Below are 18,983 nucleotides of genomic sequence, written 5' to 3' on the forward strand. Positions count from 1 at the left end.
ATGGCGGCGCGCAGGAGGAAGCTCGCGGCGCGGGACCCGGAGGACCGTACCCCGAGCCCACCGTGCTACGCAGGTGAGCGGCTCCGGAACGCGAGACCGGGGGCGGCCAACATCGCCGGGAGGTGTTTGGGGGCGGGCGGCGGCCGGGGTTCCCCAGGAGCGGCCGCGCAGTTGGGTGTGAGCCCAGGTGGCCCCTGGCCCCAGGCTCGGCAGGTCTTGAGGCTCCGGGGCCCGGAGGACCCACGCAGCTTCCTTCTGTCTGCCCGCTCTCCCGGGCGAGCCCATCTTGGTCCACGCTTCCCTTGGGTGAGCCCACCTCTGTCCACACTCTCACCCAGGGCAAACCCATTTCCGTCCACACCCGCTTGTCCAGGTGAGCTCATCCGCTTCTAATCGCCTCTGCTCCTAGTCCAGCCCCCATCAGCTCTTACCCGGGCTGTTATAGGCCCTCCTACTCAGTTGCCCTCCTCCTCCTCTTGCCCCTGCTTCTGTTCTCCACCCACGTGCCAGAATGTTCTTTTTAAGGCTATTTACATTAGATCATGTCTGACACGCCCACGATAGGCCCCACACCCACTGCATTCCCTCCAGTGGCTTTATCAGGTAGCTTCTAAAACAAAAACCAGACTTCTTAACCTGTGTGGGCCACGTGGTCTGGCTGGTGCTGACCTAAAGCTCTTTCTGTTCCTCTGAGGCAATATGCTTTTTCCCGCTCTGGGTTTTTGCACGTGCTGTGCCGGTTTGTTGCACACTGGCGTTTCTGGTCTGAGCTTTAATGTTGCTTCCTCAAAGAGGCCATCTGTGATGGCTTATGGAAAGAAGACCTCTGCCACCCCATCACCCTGTAATGTTTGTTTCATAACTGATATAAGTTTGCTGTATGCTTACTTGTTAATTGTCTTCTCCGTTATTGCAACTGAGCTTCCTGAGTTCAGGGACCGCAGCTCTATGCCAACCGGTACTCTGACGGGGGTGTGAGAAAAATAGCAGCCGTTCCTAGCTTTATGAGAATTACAGTCACGGGTGTGCCAGCGATTAACCAAAGAATCTCATCAATATAGCCTACAGACTGTTAGGAGAAGCTGTGAAGGCACAGGCAGTGGGGTCTGACCTGGCAGGAGGGGCTGGGGGTGATGCTGAGGCTCTCCTGAAGAAGCGAGGTTTGAGCTAAACCTGAAGGTTAGCGGGAGGGAAGAGGGTGACACGCCAGGTAGAGAGGCGAGCATTGTTAGGTAACAAGAGCACCCTAATGGCTCTGGTTCCGGGTTCTTCTTCCTCAATGTAAACCCGCCAAAGGAAAAACCAGTCAGAGAGAGGTGTTTTCCCGCCTCGCTCTCAGCCCCACCCCAACCCACGCAGCCCTCCTGGGCATAAAAGAAGCAAACCCCCACCGCTCTCTCTCTCTGTCTCCTGCCCAGCATAGCCTGCTGCCTCCAATAAAGATCTCTTGGCCGAACCAGTGTAGCGTGGTCTGAGTCTGAGCCTACAGAGTCACTCTTTCAAGCATGTGTGAGGCCCTGGTGTACTCGGGGGAACAGGGAGAATCCAAAGTGCTGGGGGAAGATGGTATGAGAAGAGGTCACAGTGGCAGGCAGGGTCTTACGGGGCTTTCAGCCATGGTTAGGATTTTGGTGTTGACTCCCAAGAGCTGCAGGGTTCGAGCTTCCCTCTCACTGCGCCCCCATCTGTAATCATTTCCCATTTAGCTTCTCTCTCCCTGCACCGCCTTGGGAGGCCCTCCTGGGCAGACTCTTAGAGCCCGCACAGGCTTTGCCAAAAGGTAGGGTGGGGGGCGGTTGGTGAAGGGATGGATGGATCGATGAACAGATAGGACTAGACAGGGATGTGGAGAAAGGAAGTTGTGTGAGTGTCTCACTGGCCTCAGCTCAGGGTAGCCTGGCCATCCCTCCCCTCCCATTTCCTTTCCAGCTATTCCAATCAAGTTCTCTGAAAAGCAACAGGCTTCTCACTACCTCTATGTGAGAGCACACGGCGTTCGACAAGGCACCAAGTCCACCTGATCTCAGAAGAGGACTCTTTTTGTCCTCAATGTGCTCCCATACTGCACAGAGGTGAGCTAGTGTCTGGGAGACCTGTGGGCTCAAGGTAGGGGCTCCCATGGCCTCCACCAAGTCCTTGGTGGTGAGACGGACACAGCTAATAGGAGCCCCAGAGGAGAGTGTCAAGAGGGCTACCTTGATCTCCAGTCAGGAAACTGGCTTTTTAAAGATGTCTTTAAAAGTATAATCATCCTGCCAGGCACAGTGGCTCATGCCTGTAATCCCAGCACTTTGGGAGGCTGAGGCGGGCGGATCACCTGAAGTGAGGAGTTCAAGACCAGCCTGGCCAACATGGTGAAACCCCGTCTCTACTAAAAAACACAAAAAATGAACCAGGCATGATGGCGTACACAGGTAGTCCTGGCTACTCGGGAAGCTAAGGCATGAGAATCCCTTGAACCTGGAAGGCAGAGGTTGCAGTGAGCCGAGATTGCGCCACTGCACTCCAGCCTGGGTGACAGAGTGAGACTCCATCTCAAAACAACCCAAAAAGCCCCCAAAATTAGCCGGACGTGGTGACGCACGCCTGTAATCCTAACTACTTGGGAGACTGTGCCACAAGAATTGCTTGAACCTGGTAGGCGGAAGTTGCAGTGAGTGAAGATCGTGCCACTGCACTCCAGCCTGGGCAACAGAGTGAGACTCTTTCTCAAAAAAAAGGAAAAAAAAAGTATAATCCTAAGTAGCCCAAGGCATTTTTACATATTACCCAAAGTTGTTTGAATTACGTGTTTTCTTCCAGATTGTACATGTCCATAATTTAAAAGTAGGAAAGTATAAGAAAATAAAAAGTGCCTCTAATTCTATTCAAACACAACTGTTAATTTTTTTTTTTTTTTAACAGAAACTAAGGGAATTGCTGGATTTTTTTTTCTTTTCTTTTTTTCTTTTTTTTTTTTTTTTTAAGACAGTTTCTCTCTGTTGCTCAGGCTGGAGCGCAGTGATCACAGCTCACTGCAACCTCCGCTTCCCAGGTTCAAGCGATTATCCTGCTGCAGCCTCCCGAGCAGCTGGAATTACAGGAGCCCACCACCATGCCCGGCTCATTTTTGTATTGTTAGTATACACAAGGTTTCACCGTGTTGGCCAGGCTGGTCTTGAACTCCTGACCTGAAGTAATCCGCCCCCTTCAGCCTCCCAAAGTGCTGGGATTACATGCGTGGGCCACCGCCCCTGGCCAAGGAAATTGCTGGATTTGTTTTCAAAAAAGAAACCCTAATTTGTAAAAGATTCCTCTAAACTTAGAGAAAAAAAGAAGCATGTAGAAGAGGGGGTGTGAGTTCTGACGCTTTTTGAAGTGCAGCATGTGTGCCAGGAAGGGCCCCAGTGGCAGGTGTCCAGCTCGCTGCATCCCAGAGACAGAACATACCTGTGTAGTCAGTACCCAGGTGGAGACACAGCAGCACATCCCAGAACCCCCGCTGCCTCCACCACAGACAACCACCATCCGGACTGTCACAGCATAGGTGAAGGGGTGGGTTGCCCCTCCACACCTGTGGGTGTTTCTTGTTAGGTGGAACGAGAGACTTGGAAAAGAAAAAGACACAGAGACAAAGTATAGAGAAAGAAATAAGGGGGCCCAGGGACCAGCATTCCGCATATGGAGGATCCCGCGGCCTCTGAGTTCCCTTAGTATTTATTGATCATTCTTGGGTGTTTCTTGGAGAGGGGGATGTGGCAGGGTCATAGGATAATAGTGGAGACAAGGTCAGTAGATAAACATGTGAACAAAGGTCTCTGCATCATAGACAAGGTGAAGAATTAAGTGCTGTGCTTTAGATATGCATACACATAAACATCTCAATGCCTTACAGAGCAGTATTGCTGCTCGCATGTCCCACCTCCAGCCCTAAGGCGGCTTTCCCCTATCTCAGTAGATGGAACATACAATCGGGTTTTATACCGAGACATTCCATTGCCCAGGGACGGGCAGGAGACAGATGCCTTCCTCTTGTCTCAACTGCAAAGAGGCGTTCCTTCCTCTTATACTAATCCTCCTCAGCACAGACTCTTTACGGGTGTCGGGCTTGGGGACGGTCAGGTCTTTCCCTTCCCACGAAGCCATATTTCAGACTATCACATGGGGAGAAACCTTGGACAATACCTGGCTTTCCTAGGCAGAGGTCCCTGCGGCCTTCCGCAGTGTTTGTGTCTCTGAGTACTTGAAATTAGGGAGTGGTGATGACTCTTAACGAGCATGCTGCCTTCAAGCATCTGTTTAACAAAGCACATCTTGCACAGCCGTTAATCCATTTAATCCTGAATTTGACATAGCACATGTTTCAGAGAGCGCGGTGTTGGGGGTAAGGTTACAGATTAAGAGCATCTCAAGGCAGAAGAATTTTTCTTAGTTTCATGCGCGTCCGTGTGAAGAGACCACCAAACAGGCTTTGTGTGAGCAACATGGCTGTTTACTTCACCTGGGTGCAGGTGGGCTGAGTCTAAAAAGAGAGTCAGCAAAGGGTGGTGGATTATCATTAGTTCTTATAGGTTTGGGGATAGGCGGTGGAGTTAGGAGCAATGTTTTGGGGGCAGGGGGTGGATCTCTCAAAGTACATTCTCAGGGGTAGGGAGAATGACAACCTTCTTAAGGGTGGGGGAGATCACAAAGTACCTTCTTAAGGGTTGGGGAGATCACAAAGTACATAGATCAGTTAGGGTGGGGCAGCAACAAATCACAATGGTGGAATGTCATCAGTTAAGGCTATTTTTACTTCTTTTGTGGATCTTCAGTTCAGGCCATCTGGATGTATATGTGCAAGTCACAGGATGAGATGGCTTGGCTTGGGCTCAGAGGCCTGACATTCCTGCCTTCTTATATTAACAAGAAAAATAAAACAAAATAGTGAAGTCTTGGGGCGGTGAAAATTTTTGGGGGGTGGTATGGAGAGAGAATGGGCGATGTTTCTCAGGGCTGCTTCAAGCGGGATTAGGGGCGGCGCGGGAACCTAGAGGGGGAGAGATTAAGCTGAAGGAAGATTTTGTGGTAAGGGGTGATAATGTGGGGTTGTTAGAAGAAACATTTGTCGTGTAGAATTATTGGTGATGGCCTGGATACGGTTTTGTATGAATTGAAAAACTAAATGGAATAAGAGAAGGAGAAAAACGGGTATAAAAGGTCTAAGAATTGGGAGAACCTAGGACATCTGATTAGAGAGTGCCTAAGGAGATTCAGCATAGTCCTGCCAGCAAAGATTATTTATTTGCTTCAAGAGTTTAGAGTGGCAGTTTGGGGATAGCACCAGGAGATTATCAGCTGTGATGGCTTGGAGAAACAGTGTAAACTGGCAGTGTAAACAAGCGCAGGGCATGTATGAGTAGTTGAGAACGGTGAATAGGAGTATGACTAGACAGAAGATAGTAGGGATGACAAGTTTTTTTGGGGCACAGTCTAAGTTGGTCTGGTGTCTGGAATGAGACTGGGGCCTAATAAAAAGGAGCGTCTGTACAGGAGCTTAAATGGGCTGTACCTTGTAGCATTCTGAGGACAGGTCTGACTTCTGAGAAGGAAAAGTGGTAAAAGTATTGTCCAGTCCTTTTTAAGTTGGTGGCTGAGCTTGGTGAGGTGTGTTTTTAAGACCTTTAGTCCGTTCTACTTTTCTTGAAGACAGAGGACCGTAAGGGATATAAAGGTTTCACTGAATACTAGGAGCCTGAAAAACTGCTTGGCTGATTTGACTAATGAAGGCTGGTCTGTTATCAGACTGTATAGAGGTGGGAAGGCTAAACTGAGGAATTATGTCTGATGGAAGGGAAGAAGTGACTGCGGTGGCCTTCTCAGACCCTGTAGGAAAGGCCTCTACTTATCTAGTGAAAGTGTCTACTTAGACTAAGAGGTATTTTAGTTATCTGACTCAGGGCATGTTGAGTAAAGCTAATTTGCCAGTCCTGGGTGGGGGCAAATCTTCAAGCTTGATGCGTAGGGAAGGGAGGGGGCCTGAATAATCCCTGAGGAGTAGTAGAATAGCAGATGGAACACTGAGAAGTGATCTCCTTGAGGATAGATTTCCATGATGGAAAGGAAATGAGAGGCTCTAAGAGACGGGCTAGTGGCTTGTACTATAGCATAGCCTGCCTTTGCTGGTGTGTGGCGATTAGGCCTGGGGGAACTGCCATCAATAAACCAAGTGTGATCAGGGGGAGAAACAGGGAAGAAGGAAATGTGGGGAAATGGGGTGAACGTCAGGTGGATCAGAGAGACACAGTCATGGGGGTCAGGTATGGTATCAGGAATAATGTGGGAGGCCAGATTGAGGTCCGGGCCAGGAACAATGGTAATTGTGGGACTTAACAAAGAGTGAGTACAGCTGAAGGAGCCGGGGAGCAGGAAGTATATGCGTCAGGTATGAGGAAAGAAAATAGATTTTGGAAGTTATGAGAAATGTAGAGTGAGTTGAGCATAGTTTGTGATTTTTAGGGCCTCTAAAAGTATTAAAGCAGCGGCAGCCGCTGCACGCAGACATGAGGGCTAGGCTAAAACAGTAAGGTCAAGTTGTTTGGACAGAAAGGCTACAGGGTGCCGTCCTGGCTCTTGTGTAAGAATTCTGACCGCACTAACCATGCCTAGGAAGGAAAGGAGTTGTTTTATAAGGGATTGAGGTTTGGGAGATTAATCGGCACGATCAGCAGGGAGAGCTCGTGTGTTTTTATGAGAATTATGCCGAGATAGGTAACAGATGAGGATGAAATTTGGGCTTGACTGAAGTAATGGGGGCTGTCTGTGAAGCCTTACGGCAGTACAGCCCAGGTAATTTGCTGAGCCTAATGGGTGTCAGGGTCAGTCTAAGTGAAAGCAAAGAGAGGCTGGGACGAGGGGTGCAGGGGAATAGTGAAAAAAGCATCTTTAAGATCAAGCACGGAATAGTGAGTTGTGGAGGAAGGTATTGAGGACAAAAGAGTGTACGGGTTGGGCACCACAGGGTGGATAGGCAAAACAATTTGGTTGATAAGGCGCAGATCCTGAACTAATCTGTAAGACTTGTGCGGTTTTTGGACAGGTAAAATGGGGGAATTGTAAGAGTTTATAGGTTTTAGAAGCCCATGCTGTAGCAGGCGAGTGATAACAGGCTTTAATCCTTTTAAAGCGTGCTGTGGGATGGGATATTGGCGTTGAGCAGGGTAAAGGTGATTAGGTTTTAATGGGATGGTAATAGGCATGTGATTGGTTGCCAGGGAAGGAGTAGAGATGTCCTATACTTGTGGGTTAAGGTGGGGGGATATGAGAGGAAGACGCAAAGGAGGCTTTGGGTTGGGGAGAAGGGCGGCAATGAGATGTGGCTGTAGTCCAGGAATAGTCAGGGAAGCAGATAATTTAATTAAAGTGTCTCGGCCTAATAAGGGAACTGGGCAGGTGGGGATAACTAAAAAGGAGTGCTTAAAAGAGTATTGTCTAAGTTGGCACCAGAGTTGGGGAGTTTTAAGAGGTTTAGAAGCCTGGCCATCAATACCCACAAGTTACAGAGGCAAGGGAAACAGGCCCTTGAAAAGAAGGTAATGTGGAGTGGGTAGCCTCCATATTGATTAAGAAGGGAATGGGCTTACCTTCCACTGTGAGAGTTACCCGAAGCTTGGCGTCTGTGATGGTCTAGGGGGCTTCCGAGGCAGTCAGGCAGCATCAGTCTTCAGCCGCTAAGCCAGGAAGATCTGGGAAGGAGTCAGCCTTGGGCCAGAGTTCCAGGGGCTCTGGGAGTGGCTGCCAGGTGAGTTGTACAGTCTGATTTCCAGTGGGGTCCCGCACAGATGGGACGCAGCTTAGGAGGAATCCGGGGCTGCAGGCATTCCTTGGCCCGGTGGCCAGATTTCTGGCACTTGTAGCAAGCTCCTGGGGGAGGAGGTTCTGGAGGAACGCCTGGCTGCTGCGGTTCAGGCGTTTGGAAGTTCTTGGGTGCTGGAGATGTGGCTGGGGTTTGTCTCACAGTGGAGGCAAGGAATTGCAACTTTTTTCTATTATTGTACACCTTGAAGGTGAGGTTAATTAAGTCCTGTTGTGGGGTTTGAGGGCCAGATTCTAATTTTTGGAGTTTTATTTAATGTCGGGGAGCAGATTGGGTAATAAAATGTATATTGAGAATAAGACGGCCTTTTGACCTTTTAGGGTCTAGGGCTGTAAAGTGTCTCAGGGTTGCTGCCAAACAAGCCATGAACTGGGCTGGATTTTTATATTTGATGAAAAAGAGCCTAAATGCTATCTGATTTGGGATAAAGAAAAAGGAGCATTAACCTTGACTGCCTTTAGCTCCAGCCACCTTTTTTAGAAGAAATTGCTGGGCAGGTGGGGGAGGGCTAGTCACGGAACAAAACTGGAAGCCAGACGGGGTGTGAGGAGGGGAGGTGATAAAAGGATTATAGGGTGGAGGAGCGGAGGCTGAGGAAGAATCGGGACCTAGCTCGGCCTGGCGAGGAGGGGAGAGGTCAGATGGGTCTGTAGAAAAGGAAGATTAGAAAGACTCAGTGACGCTTGGGGTTGGGACGGAGGGGACAGGCAGGAGGGAAAGAAGATTTGGGATGAGGTGCATTGGGCACAGAGAAGAGGAAGGGAGTGATGTGTAAAAGAATGCCTGGATGTCGGGCACCTCAGACCGTTTGCCTATTTTACGACAAGAATTACTTAGATCTTGCAGGATGGAAAAATTCAAAGTGCCGTATTCTGGCTATTTGGAACTACTGTTGAGTTTGTATTGGGGTCAGGCAGCATTGCAGAAGAAAATAAGGCATTTAGGTTTTAGGTCAGGTGTGAGTTGAAGAGGTTTTAAGTTCTTGAGAACACAGGCTAAGGGAGAAGAAGGAGGAATGGAGGGTGGAAGGTTGCCTACAGTGAAGGAGGCAAGCCCAGAGAAAAGAGCGTAGAGACATGGAGGGAAGGGGTTTGGGGGTTCTTACCTTCCAGAAAAGCAGGAAAGGGGTTGGGGCACGGAAATAAGGGATTGGGAGTTCTTGCCCCTTAGAGAAGTGGGACTTGCCGCTAAGGGTGAAGGAGAAGGGGTTGAGGGGTTCTTGCCCCTGCCCCAGAAAATCAGAGAAGGGGTAGAGACATGGAGAGAAGGGGTTGGGGTACTTGCCCCTCCCCCAGAAAAGCGGGACTTGCTGCTAAGGGTGAAGGACCAAGGCAGGCGTCCCTGCGTGGTCTGACACCTCTGAAACCTGGGTGAATAATCAGAGAGGTGTCCCTGCAATGATTAAACACCAAGGGAAGTCTGCCTTCCCTAGTCCGTGACCAGCACGGAGTTTTGGGTCCACGGATAAAACATGTCTCCTTTGTCTCTACCAGAAAAGGAAAGGAATTGAAATTAAGAGAAGGGAGAGATTGAAGTGTGGCGCCAAGATTGAAAGGAGAAAGAGGTTGAGGGATAGTGAGGGAAGTTGGAGAAGAGAGTAAAAAGAGGCCGCTTACGGGATTTGAAATTGCTGAGATGTTTCTTGGGCTGGTCGGTCTGAGGACCTGAGGTCGTAGGTGGATCTTTCTTACGGAGCAAAGAGCAGGAGGACAGGGGATTGATCTTCCAAGGGAGGTCCCCGATCAGAGTCACAGCACCAAATTTCATGCCTGTCCCTGTGAAGAGACCACCAAACAGGCTTTGTGTGAGCACCATGGCTGTTTATTTCACCTGGGTGCAGGTGGGCTGAGTCCGAAAAGAGAGTCAGCAAAGGGTGGTGGATTATTATTAGTTCTTATAGGTTTCAGGATAGGCGGTTGAGTTAGGAGCAATGTTTTGGGGGCAGGGGGTGGATCTCTCAAAGTACATTCTCAGGGGTAGGGAGAATTACAAAGAACCTTCTTAAGGGTGGGGGAGATCACAAAGTACCTTCTTAAGGGTTGGGGAGATCACAAAGTACATTGATCAGTTAGGGTGGGGCAGCAACAAATCACAATGGTAGAATGTCATCAGTTAAGGCTATTTTTACTTCTTTTGTGGATCTTCAATTACTTCAGGCCATCTGGATGTATACATGCAAGTCACAGGGGATGCGATGGCTTGGCTTGGGCTCAAAGGCCTGACACTTAGTACAGAACAAAATGGAGTCTCCTATGTCTACTTCTTTCTACACAGACACAGTAACAATCTGATCTCTCTTTCTTTTCCCCACACATAGGGTCACTACTGCTGATTCAGGTAGTAAAACTTGTCATAGGAAATCAGAATAAGAGCAAGAATGTCCCCACCTGTCTCCAATGAGAGAGAGTGGGAATATGCCAGGCACAGTGACTCACGCCTGTAATCCCAGCATTTTGGGAGGCCGAGGCGGGCAGATCACCTGAGGTCAGGAGTTCAAGACCAGCCTGGCCAACATGGCAGAACCCTGCCTCTACTCAAAATACAAAAATTAGCCGGGTGTGGTGGTGGGTGCCTGTAATCCCGGCTGCTCGGCAGACTGAGGCACGAGAATCACTTGAAACCCAGAGATAGAGGTTGCAGTGAGCCAAGATCACTCTATAGCACTCCAGCCTGGGCTACAGAGCAATACTCCAACTCAAAAAAATAAAAAAAAAAAAAAGAGAGCAGGAATTCTGACCTCCATATTGTCCCTGGGGAACAGGTCAGAGGCCATGGTGCCCACAGGATCCCGGCTTAGGCAGATGTGGCTGTGGCTCTTAGTCCTTCAGCAGCACTGGACCCCTGGCAGCGCCACCTGTGGTGGAGGGAGGCTTTGGGATGGCCCTGCGGATGCTCACACTTGGCTTCCCTCTCCCTGAGGCAGGAGAGCCTGTCCCGCCCCCTGTCCACCTGTGGCCTCGTCCAGTCTGTAGAGTTGCAGGACAAGCTGGAGCTGGCTGGGAGTCAAGGTCGAAGTTTTTTCGTCAGAGCATTCTCTGGTCCTGAGCCCATCCTCACCGCGTGTGGTGTAGGAGACTGTCCGGGTGACAGAGCCTGCAATTCCTTCCCAGATTTGCCACGTCCTTGCACCTCCTGCCTGGCTTTTTCCGTCCCGTGTTAAAGCTCAGGGACCGTCTCTGCTGGCCGCCTGCAGGGCCTTCCCTGGCTCCCCTCTTGCTTCCCCACTGTGGGAGCTCCTTCCCCAGGCTTGGGGGCCGGGTCTCCAGGAGCACAGTTCTTCACAGCTTTCCCAGTGGCCCTGGAGCCCACACCTCCTCCCCACACAGTGGCATCTGGCATGGTGTGTGGGCCCAGGCCTGGCCTCCAAAAACCTGCCCTGGCCCAGGGCGACCCCTGCGTTTCACCGCATCCCTCCCATGACTGGAAGAAAGGAAGCCTGTGTATCCCCTCTTCCTGGGGAGTAGGGAACAGCTGTCACTTCCCACAGAAGCAGGATCACTGGAAGTGTGGCTGCCCCTGACCTGGATTACGGGATGGCCCGTGGTTCTCTTCATGACTCAGGAATAGCCTAGCACCATCTCCCCTGGTGTAGCCACTGGCTAGGCTGAGGGCAGGCCTGGAGACCTTGTGTCAGACGTGGGAAGGAGCCCCCAACCTATATGACACCTCTCTCTCTCTTCAGGGCTTCCAGGTAGCCTACGTGGTGTTCCAGAATCCAAGTGGGGTGTCAGCGGCCTTGGCCCTGAAGGGCCCCCTGCTGGTGTCCACAGAGAGCCACCCTGTGAAGAGTGGCATTCACAGTACTGCAGGAGGTGTCTGGCACCTCCTTTCTGGGCTCCAGGTTGGCAGGACACTCCATGGGGACAGTGTCCGAATGTCACAAGCCAAGTCCATGCTCCCTGAGAGCAGTGTGTGGAGGCCTGGGCAGGAGGACCATGGGGCTGTGTTTGGGTCTCCAGGGGAGTCGTTAGCCTGAGCCCCTGGCACAGAGCGGCACAGGCATCTGGGCAGGCAGAGCGAGGGCCCAGCTTGTAGCCCCTGGGATTTCTTTAGCACCTGTGCCCCGGGCCCTGTGTGAAAAGGTCCCAATTTGCCTGGCAGGCCCTGGGGGGGGGCCCAAATGCCAGGCCTGAGGAAGCCCCATTTCCTGGCTCCCTTTTCTTCAGAGTGGATCAGTGACTACGCAGACTCTGTGCCCGACCCTGAGGCCCTGAGGGTGGAAGTGGACACGTTCACGGAGGCGTTTGACCAGCAGATCCGCTGAGGTAGAGGCCCCGCAGGGTCGGCCGAGCACCGCCTCGCCCGTGTGGCTGTGGGAAGGTGGCGCCCCAGAGGGAGGGCGGTGGCGGCCTGTCCTGGGCCACTCTGTAGAGGCCAGACTCCCTGTTTCCCTGCTGGATTCTGGGCTGCCTGGCTGGGTGACACATGTAGTCTCCACATGGTCTATAGTGGAGAAGGAGGCAGCGCCGGCAGGTCCGTGCCCTCCCCACCACCCTTAGCCCCAACACTGTGCTGGGAGGAGGGGAGCAGCCCTCCCCTGCGGGGCTCAGGGCGGTTCTGACTTTGGGAGGAGGGCGTGGAGGGCACGCTGCTGGAGGCTGCAGGAGGTCCCAGGCGCCCACCGCATGACGGGATCACCTTCCTTGCAGGAAGAAGCGAAGGCCAAGGAGGAGGAGGGGGTCCCTGACGAGGAGGGCTGGGTGAAGGTGACCTGCCGGGGCCGGCGGCCTGTGCTCCCCCAGACTGAAGCAGCCAGCTTGCGGGTGCTGGAGAGGGAGAGACGGAAGTGCACCCGAAAAGAGCTGCTCAACTTCTACGCCTGGCAGCACCGAGAGCAAGATGGAGCGTAAGCCACCCCCAGCCCATCCTCAGACCCCTCGGCCTTGGCCCCATCAGCATCGATGAGGGCTGTGGCCAGTGCTCCTGAGGGCGGGCACTGGACCTCAGGGACAGGGAGGGAGGGCGGGCATCCCTAAGCACAGGGCTCGCACCAGACTCTGTGGAAAGAGGCCCAGCCTGACAGCACCCTGTGTGGTGGTCCCCGATCACCTACCCCCCCAGGCAGATGCCTTTGCTCAGTGGGTGGGGACCCTAGGTCATCAGTGCCCACCTCTGGGCCCCTGTGCACTTAGTGCTGGCACTCGTCAGCCTCCAGTTAACAAGGAGTTCAAGTGCAGAGGAGGCTTCTGAGCCCACTGTGGGTGCAGAGAAGGTGCTGCAGAGTATGTGTGTTGGGTTGTTGGTGGTGGGTGTGTGTTGTTTGTGTGTGTGTGTGTGTGTTTGTTTTGTGTGTGTGTCAGGTGGCCCTGCACAGGACCCTCCCATGGCTGTGCGCCCAATCGACTCTGGCCCACTCCTGGTGCTGTGGCTGAGCCTCCTGCCCCACTGCCTGGTGTCCCTGTCTATAGTACAGCTTCCCTGTGGGCCCAGGGGAGGGTTCTCCTGGCCCTGGCTAGGGCACAGGGACGGGCTCTGCGGCAGGCCCTGAGCCACCCGCCCAGTCACTGGTGCTTTCCCTGCCTTGCTGGCCCTCCTGGCTTCCACTCGTGCTCGCTCTAGACCCTCAGCTTCCCTCTCAATGCCATCAGCCTCCCACTGACCTGGGCCACCCGGTGACCAGAGTTGCCATCTGTATTCACCGGCACAAGGGCTTGGGTCTCTTTACTGATTCTCAGGGTTCCTCCAGGCCGAGCGGTCAGGACTCCTTCCTTCCCCCTTGTGCAGGGGTGGGGGTGGGGGCGGGTACCTTTGCTTTGTCGCTAGGGCTTCATCTCCAGGCTGGGGGTGCCAGCATCTCCCACTTTGGCCTTGCCCTTGAACTGGGCCTGCCCTTGTGTTCCGTTTCCTGACAAGATCCAGACCCTGCCCCCACAGCAGAGCTGGGAGGGGGATGGGCTGGTCGGGGAGACATAGCCCCACCCCCACAGTAACTGGGAGGAGGGGTAGGGCATGAGCAAGCCGGCTCCCCCTGGGGCGCGCTGTCTGACCCTGCCCCGCGCCTCCTCTCACCCCCAGATCTAGCGCAGCTGCGCAAGAAGTTTGAGGAGGACAAGCAGAGGATTGAACTGCTGCGGGCCCAGCGCAAATTCCGACCCTACTGAGCCGCGAGAGCCGCAGTGGATGGCTGGAGGTGCAGGGCCAGGAGGAACATGAGGTGAGGCAGGGCCTGCAGCTGTCGCCGAGAGGCCGCGCTCTGGGAAATGGGCCCCAGGTTAAAGGCCACCGCGTCCAACAGCCCCATCAGAGTCCACACAGGCCAGGAGTGAAGGACCAGGCCACCCCTCGGGTCTTGTGCTTCAGCAGTCCTGGGGACCCAGGCGTGCCCAGAGGAGGACTTGCCCTTTCTGCCTCCTGCCTGCACACCCTCCTCTCAAGGACCCTGGATGAATCTGTTCTGTTCTCCCTTTTCCCTCAATGGAAAAGCCCTTGCTGGCAACGAAACCGCCTCAAGAGCAGTGAGAATACAAGAACCTTTTATTTTCCATCCAGTTGGGCAGCAGGGAAAGGCTAGGTAGGCCCAGCCCGCCCTTCCTTCCTCCAGCTGGCTGGAGATTATTAGCCAGGAGACAGCAGCCCTCGAACCCAGACTCTGTCTCCCCATTGAGGCCACAGATGTTGAAGTTGGAATCTCGCTCCTTCCCCTGACTACCATCCTGGGCTGGGCCTGAAGACCAGTGAGGCCTGTCCCCACCACCCCTGGCCTTGTTGTGGGGCTGAGGAACTCAGAGTCCCAGTGTTGAGTCTGGGAGCACTAGGTCTTCACAGTTCCAGGCCCAGAGCTGCAGCTGGGCTGGGAGTGTGTGTGTGCGCTGTAAGAAGGAGCTGATGATACTGGCCACGTGCTGGGGTTCGCTCATGTGGACACAGTGATTGCCTGGGACCTCCACAAACTGGAACCGCTGGAGAGGGGAGGGGGTGGGTGGTGAGGTGTGGCCAGAAGAGCTTTAGGGAGCTCCATGGGCCCTGGGGTCAGGACCCTCCCACAGCCTTCCAGCTCCCTGCAGGTCAGGAGCGCCTCCCACAGTGAGTTTCCCCCATACTCAGCTCCTTGGAGCCCTGACAGTCCATAGCACCCCAGTAGGTGTGTAACTCTAGGGACTTGGAGGCCTCCCGGGGGTCTAGGCCAGCTGAGTTGTGAAGTTGCATGGCAGGTACAGGGCGGGGCTGAGGCCAGGGTTGCTGTGACAGTATCAGAGGAGGTCTCCATGAGAAAAGATAATGAGATGACATGAGCAGCCTGCAGACTTCTGCCTGCCTTCAAGAAGCCAGACAGTGCCGGGCGCGGTGGCTCACGCCTGTATTCCCATCACTTTGGGAGGCCGAGGCGGGCGGATCACGAGGTCAGGAGATCGTGACCATCCTGGCTGACAAGGTGAAAACCCTGTCTCTACTAAAAATACAAAAATTAGCCGGGCATGGTGGTGGGTGCCTATAGTCCCAGTTACTGGGGAGGCTGAGGCAGGAGAATGGCGTGAACCAGGGAGGCGGAACTTGGAATGAGCTGAGATCGGGCCACTGCAACTCCAGCCTGGGCAGCCGAGCGAGAATCCATCTCAAAAAAAAAAAAAAAAAAAAAAAAAAAAAGCCAGACGGGAAGGCCCTGCCTGCCTTCGTTCTGACCTGGCGGCTGGTCAGCCACAGGTGGGCTTCTTCCCTTTGTGGTGACAACGCCAAGAAACCTGCAGAGGCCCCAGGGTCAGGTGTTTGTGGGTAGGTGACCATAAAACACCAGGTGCTCCCAGGAACCTGGGCAAAGGCCACCCCCACGTACAGCCAGCACGCCCACTGGCGTGATGGGTGCAGAGGGATGAGGCAGCCAGGTGTTCTGCTGTGGTTTGGGAGCCTATAAAATGTGAGACTAGGCCGGGCATGGTGGCTCCCGTCTGCAAAACCAGCACTTTGGGAGGCCAAGGTGTGCGGATCACCTGAGGTCAGGAGTTTGAGACCAGCCTGGCCAACATGGTGAAACACCATCTCTTAAAAAATTAAAGATTAGCTGGGCATGGTGGCAGGTGCCTGTAATCCCAGAACTCAGGAGGCTGAGGCACGAGAGTTGCTTGGACCCGGCAGGGGTTCCCCACCAAAGGTCTGTTTCCTTAATTCTGATTACTTGTGTCCCCAAGGCCTCTAGGGACTGACCACTGGTGCATGAGGCCTGATAGATCCTGGTGGTCACTTGTTGGGCCTGGGGGCAGACTAGGGTTCTTCCCAGTGCAAGAGATGGGTGAGGTGGGACCAGAGTGGACGACAGTGGCTGGACACCAGCTGCCTGAGCCCTGCCTTACCTCTTTCAGGGTGGATTTCATCGTGTGTATCATGAACGGCAGGGACTTCTTCTCAGAGTAATTCTCTCTTGAATCAAAATATCCGTGGACTGCTCTGGAAAGTGAGGAGTTGAGGTTGTTGGGGTTCATCTTAGAACTGCCTCCCAGCACTGCCCCCATCCTGCCTTGGGTTCAGGCCTCTGAGGAAAAACCAAAGCCTGGGCTACCCCAACTCCTACAGCTGGGTCCCTTGACCCTGGGTTGGATTTGAGGCTCAGTTAATCTCACGCTCAGCTGGCACAAGCCAGGTACAAGCGAGTGCTGAAGGCACAGCCTTGCTGGGGCGCAGGGAGTTCAGGACTTGGCCACAGTCAGCCCTGATCAGCAGAGCTGGGATGTGAACAGGCTCTGGAGCCCACACTTGCTCTGAGAAAGAATTTACATCTTAACAATCCTCCCACTGAAAGTCTACAATCCCTTCCGGGCGCAGTGGCTCAAACCTGTAATCCCAGCACTTTGGGAGGGTGAGGTGGGTGGATCATGAGGTCAGGAGATCGAGACCATCCTGGCTAACACGGTGAAACCCCGTCTCTACTAAAAATACAAAAATTAGCCAGGCATGGTGGCAGGTGCCTGTAGTCCCAGCAACTGGGGAGGCTGAGGCAGGAGAATGGTGTGAACCCGGGAGGCGGACCTTGCAGGGAGCTGAGATTGCACCACTGCACTCCAGCCTGGATGACAGAGCCAGACTCCATCTCAAAAAAAAAAAAAAAAAAAAAGTCTACAATCCCGTGGTTTTTAATACATTGAGTTGTGAGACCATCGTCACAATTACAGAACATTTTCATCAACCTCAAAGAAATCCCGAACCTCTGAACTTTCACACACACACCCCACAGGCTTCTGGTCCTGAGCAAACATGACCTGGCTTTGTCTCTGTGGTGTGCCCTATTTGGACTTGAACGTGAATGCAGTCATACAACACGTAGACGGTTGTGTCTGACTTCGTCCACTTAGCACAATGTTTTCAAGGTTCATCCAGGCTGGAGCCCGTGGCAGTGCTTCGTTTCTTTTTATGGCTTAAAAATCGTCTATGGTGGGCCAGGCACAGTGGCTCACGCCTGTAATCCCAACACTTTGGGAGGCCGAGGCGGGCGGATCATGAGGTCAGGAGATGGAGAGCAGCCTGGCCAACATGGTGAAACCTCGTCTCTACTAAAAATACAAAAATAAGCCAGGCGTGGTTGCGGGCGCCTGTAGTCCCAGCTACTCGGGAGGCTGAGGCAGGAGAATCGTTTGAATCCAGGAGGCAGAGGTTGCAGTGAGCTGAGATTGGGCTCACTGGTTATGGAGCCTTACCTGGGCATGCCCCCCGCTGACACCTGTGGAAAGGCATGGGCCAGCCCTGGCCCATCCCCTGGGGCCCATCCCCTGGTGCCTGAGCCCTCCCCTCCTCTGACCTTCCTCCTTACATGACCCTGCTGCCAGGGGTGCTCCCCAAAAAAGATCTTGAGCCTCAGTGGTGTGGTCAACACGCACAGAACTTAGAACCTCATGCCAGGGCTCCCTCCCGGAGATTCCTGGTGCCCATGTCTCCTTGGGGGTGACTGAAGGGGATGGGTCCAGACTTGATGAATAGCACGTGGGCCTGCAGCTTCCCGATGGAATGTGCATACAGCTCCCTGCTGATGAAGTCAATGCTGTTCTCTACCTGCACAGACAAAAACGGTGAAGTCACAAGGCACAGGCACTCTCGTGGGCACGAAACCCATCTCTGTTGGGGTGGCTAAGCCCTGGCGAGGGCACCTTAGCCACCCACCCTGGGTCTGAGCCCAGGACCCCGCCACATCACCGCCTCATCGAAGGCTCTTTAACCCCTGATGGCCTGAGACTCCTGCCCTCTATAAGTCTGTTCTCCCCTCTTCCTGGGCTCATGGCTACCCAGCCTGACTACATTTCCCATACTCCTTTGCTACCGGGTATGGCTGTGTGATTAAAGGCAGAGAAGTGAGTTGGGCCACTTCTAGGCCTGGATTTTAGGACTTAGGTGTGGCCCTTTCACACCCCTTTCCCAGTCCATAGGCTGCAACTCACACTGTCCCCTGCCAGCCTGGGACAGGCTTCTTGCCAGGAGGAACAAACTTGCTGGGACCACAGTGCAGGATGGGCACTCCATGATGGCCCCTGCCGGCCTCCTTCGTGGCCCTGCCTGCCGTGTCTTGTGACTGTTTCACGTCTGGATGGTGGGGATGTGGCCAGCTCCAGTGAGATGTGCTGTAGGTATGACACAAAGCTGGATTTGGAAAACAGCATGCAAAATAATGCAATCAAGCTTTATATTGATTACATCTTAAATCGCATTGTGGATATTAAATAAAAGTATGAGAAGAATTTATAGCGCCTTTTCTTTTTCTTTTTTTGCTCTTGTTGCCCAGACTGGAGTGCAATGGCGTGATCTCAGCTCACCGCAACCTCTGCCTCCTGAGTTCAAGCAATTCTCCTGCTTCAGCCTCCCGAGTAATGGGGGTTACAGGCATGCACCACCACGCCCAGCTAATTTTGTATTTTTAGTAGAGACAAGGTTTCACCATGTTGGTCAGGCTGGTCTTGAACTCCTGACCTCAGGTTATCTGCCCGCCTTGGCCTCCCAAAGTGCTGGGATTACAGGTGTGAGCCACCACACCCGGCCTTGGGCCTGTTTTAATATAGCTGCTAGACATATGTCAAGTTCCGTGAGGCTGTGCTTCCATTGGACTGTGCTCTGATCTGGGGACTCTTAAGGGCAGGAGCTCTCAGCCTTTTCTCTATCCCTAGTTGTCAGCACACGGAGTGCAGAGGAGAAGCCTCATAAATGCAGCTGAGTGGATTAATTCCGGGAAGCTCCC

General features: G+C 53.3%; 1 protein-coding gene and 1 pseudogene across 1 annotated transcript in view; one reads left to right on the top strand and one right to left on the bottom strand.

Annotated features, from left to right (window-relative positions):
- On the top strand, positions 1 to 18,493 carry LOC129467427 (ribosomal RNA-processing protein 7 homolog A-like; annotated as a pseudogene).
- LOC129467428 (serine hydrolase-like protein 2) overlaps positions 14,557 to 18,983 on the bottom strand; it is a 25,965-nt gene continuing 21,538 nt past the window's right edge. The window contains exons 10-12 of the mRNA XM_055251979.2: positions 17,727 to 17,809; positions 16,120 to 16,213; positions 14,557 to 14,733 (exon numbers count right to left, since the gene is read on the bottom strand). Of these exons, the coding sequence (XP_055107954.1) occupies positions 14,557 to 14,733; positions 16,120 to 16,213; positions 17,727 to 17,809 (354 nt within the window). The remainder of the gene's footprint in view (positions 14,734 to 16,119; positions 16,214 to 17,726; positions 17,810 to 18,983) is intronic.

Source organism: Symphalangus syndactylus, chromosome 18 (genome assembly GCF_028878055.3).
Source record: "Symphalangus syndactylus isolate Jambi chromosome 18, NHGRI_mSymSyn1-v2.1_pri, whole genome shotgun sequence".
Lineage (NCBI taxonomy): Eukaryota > Metazoa > Chordata > Mammalia > Primates > Hylobatidae > Symphalangus > Symphalangus syndactylus.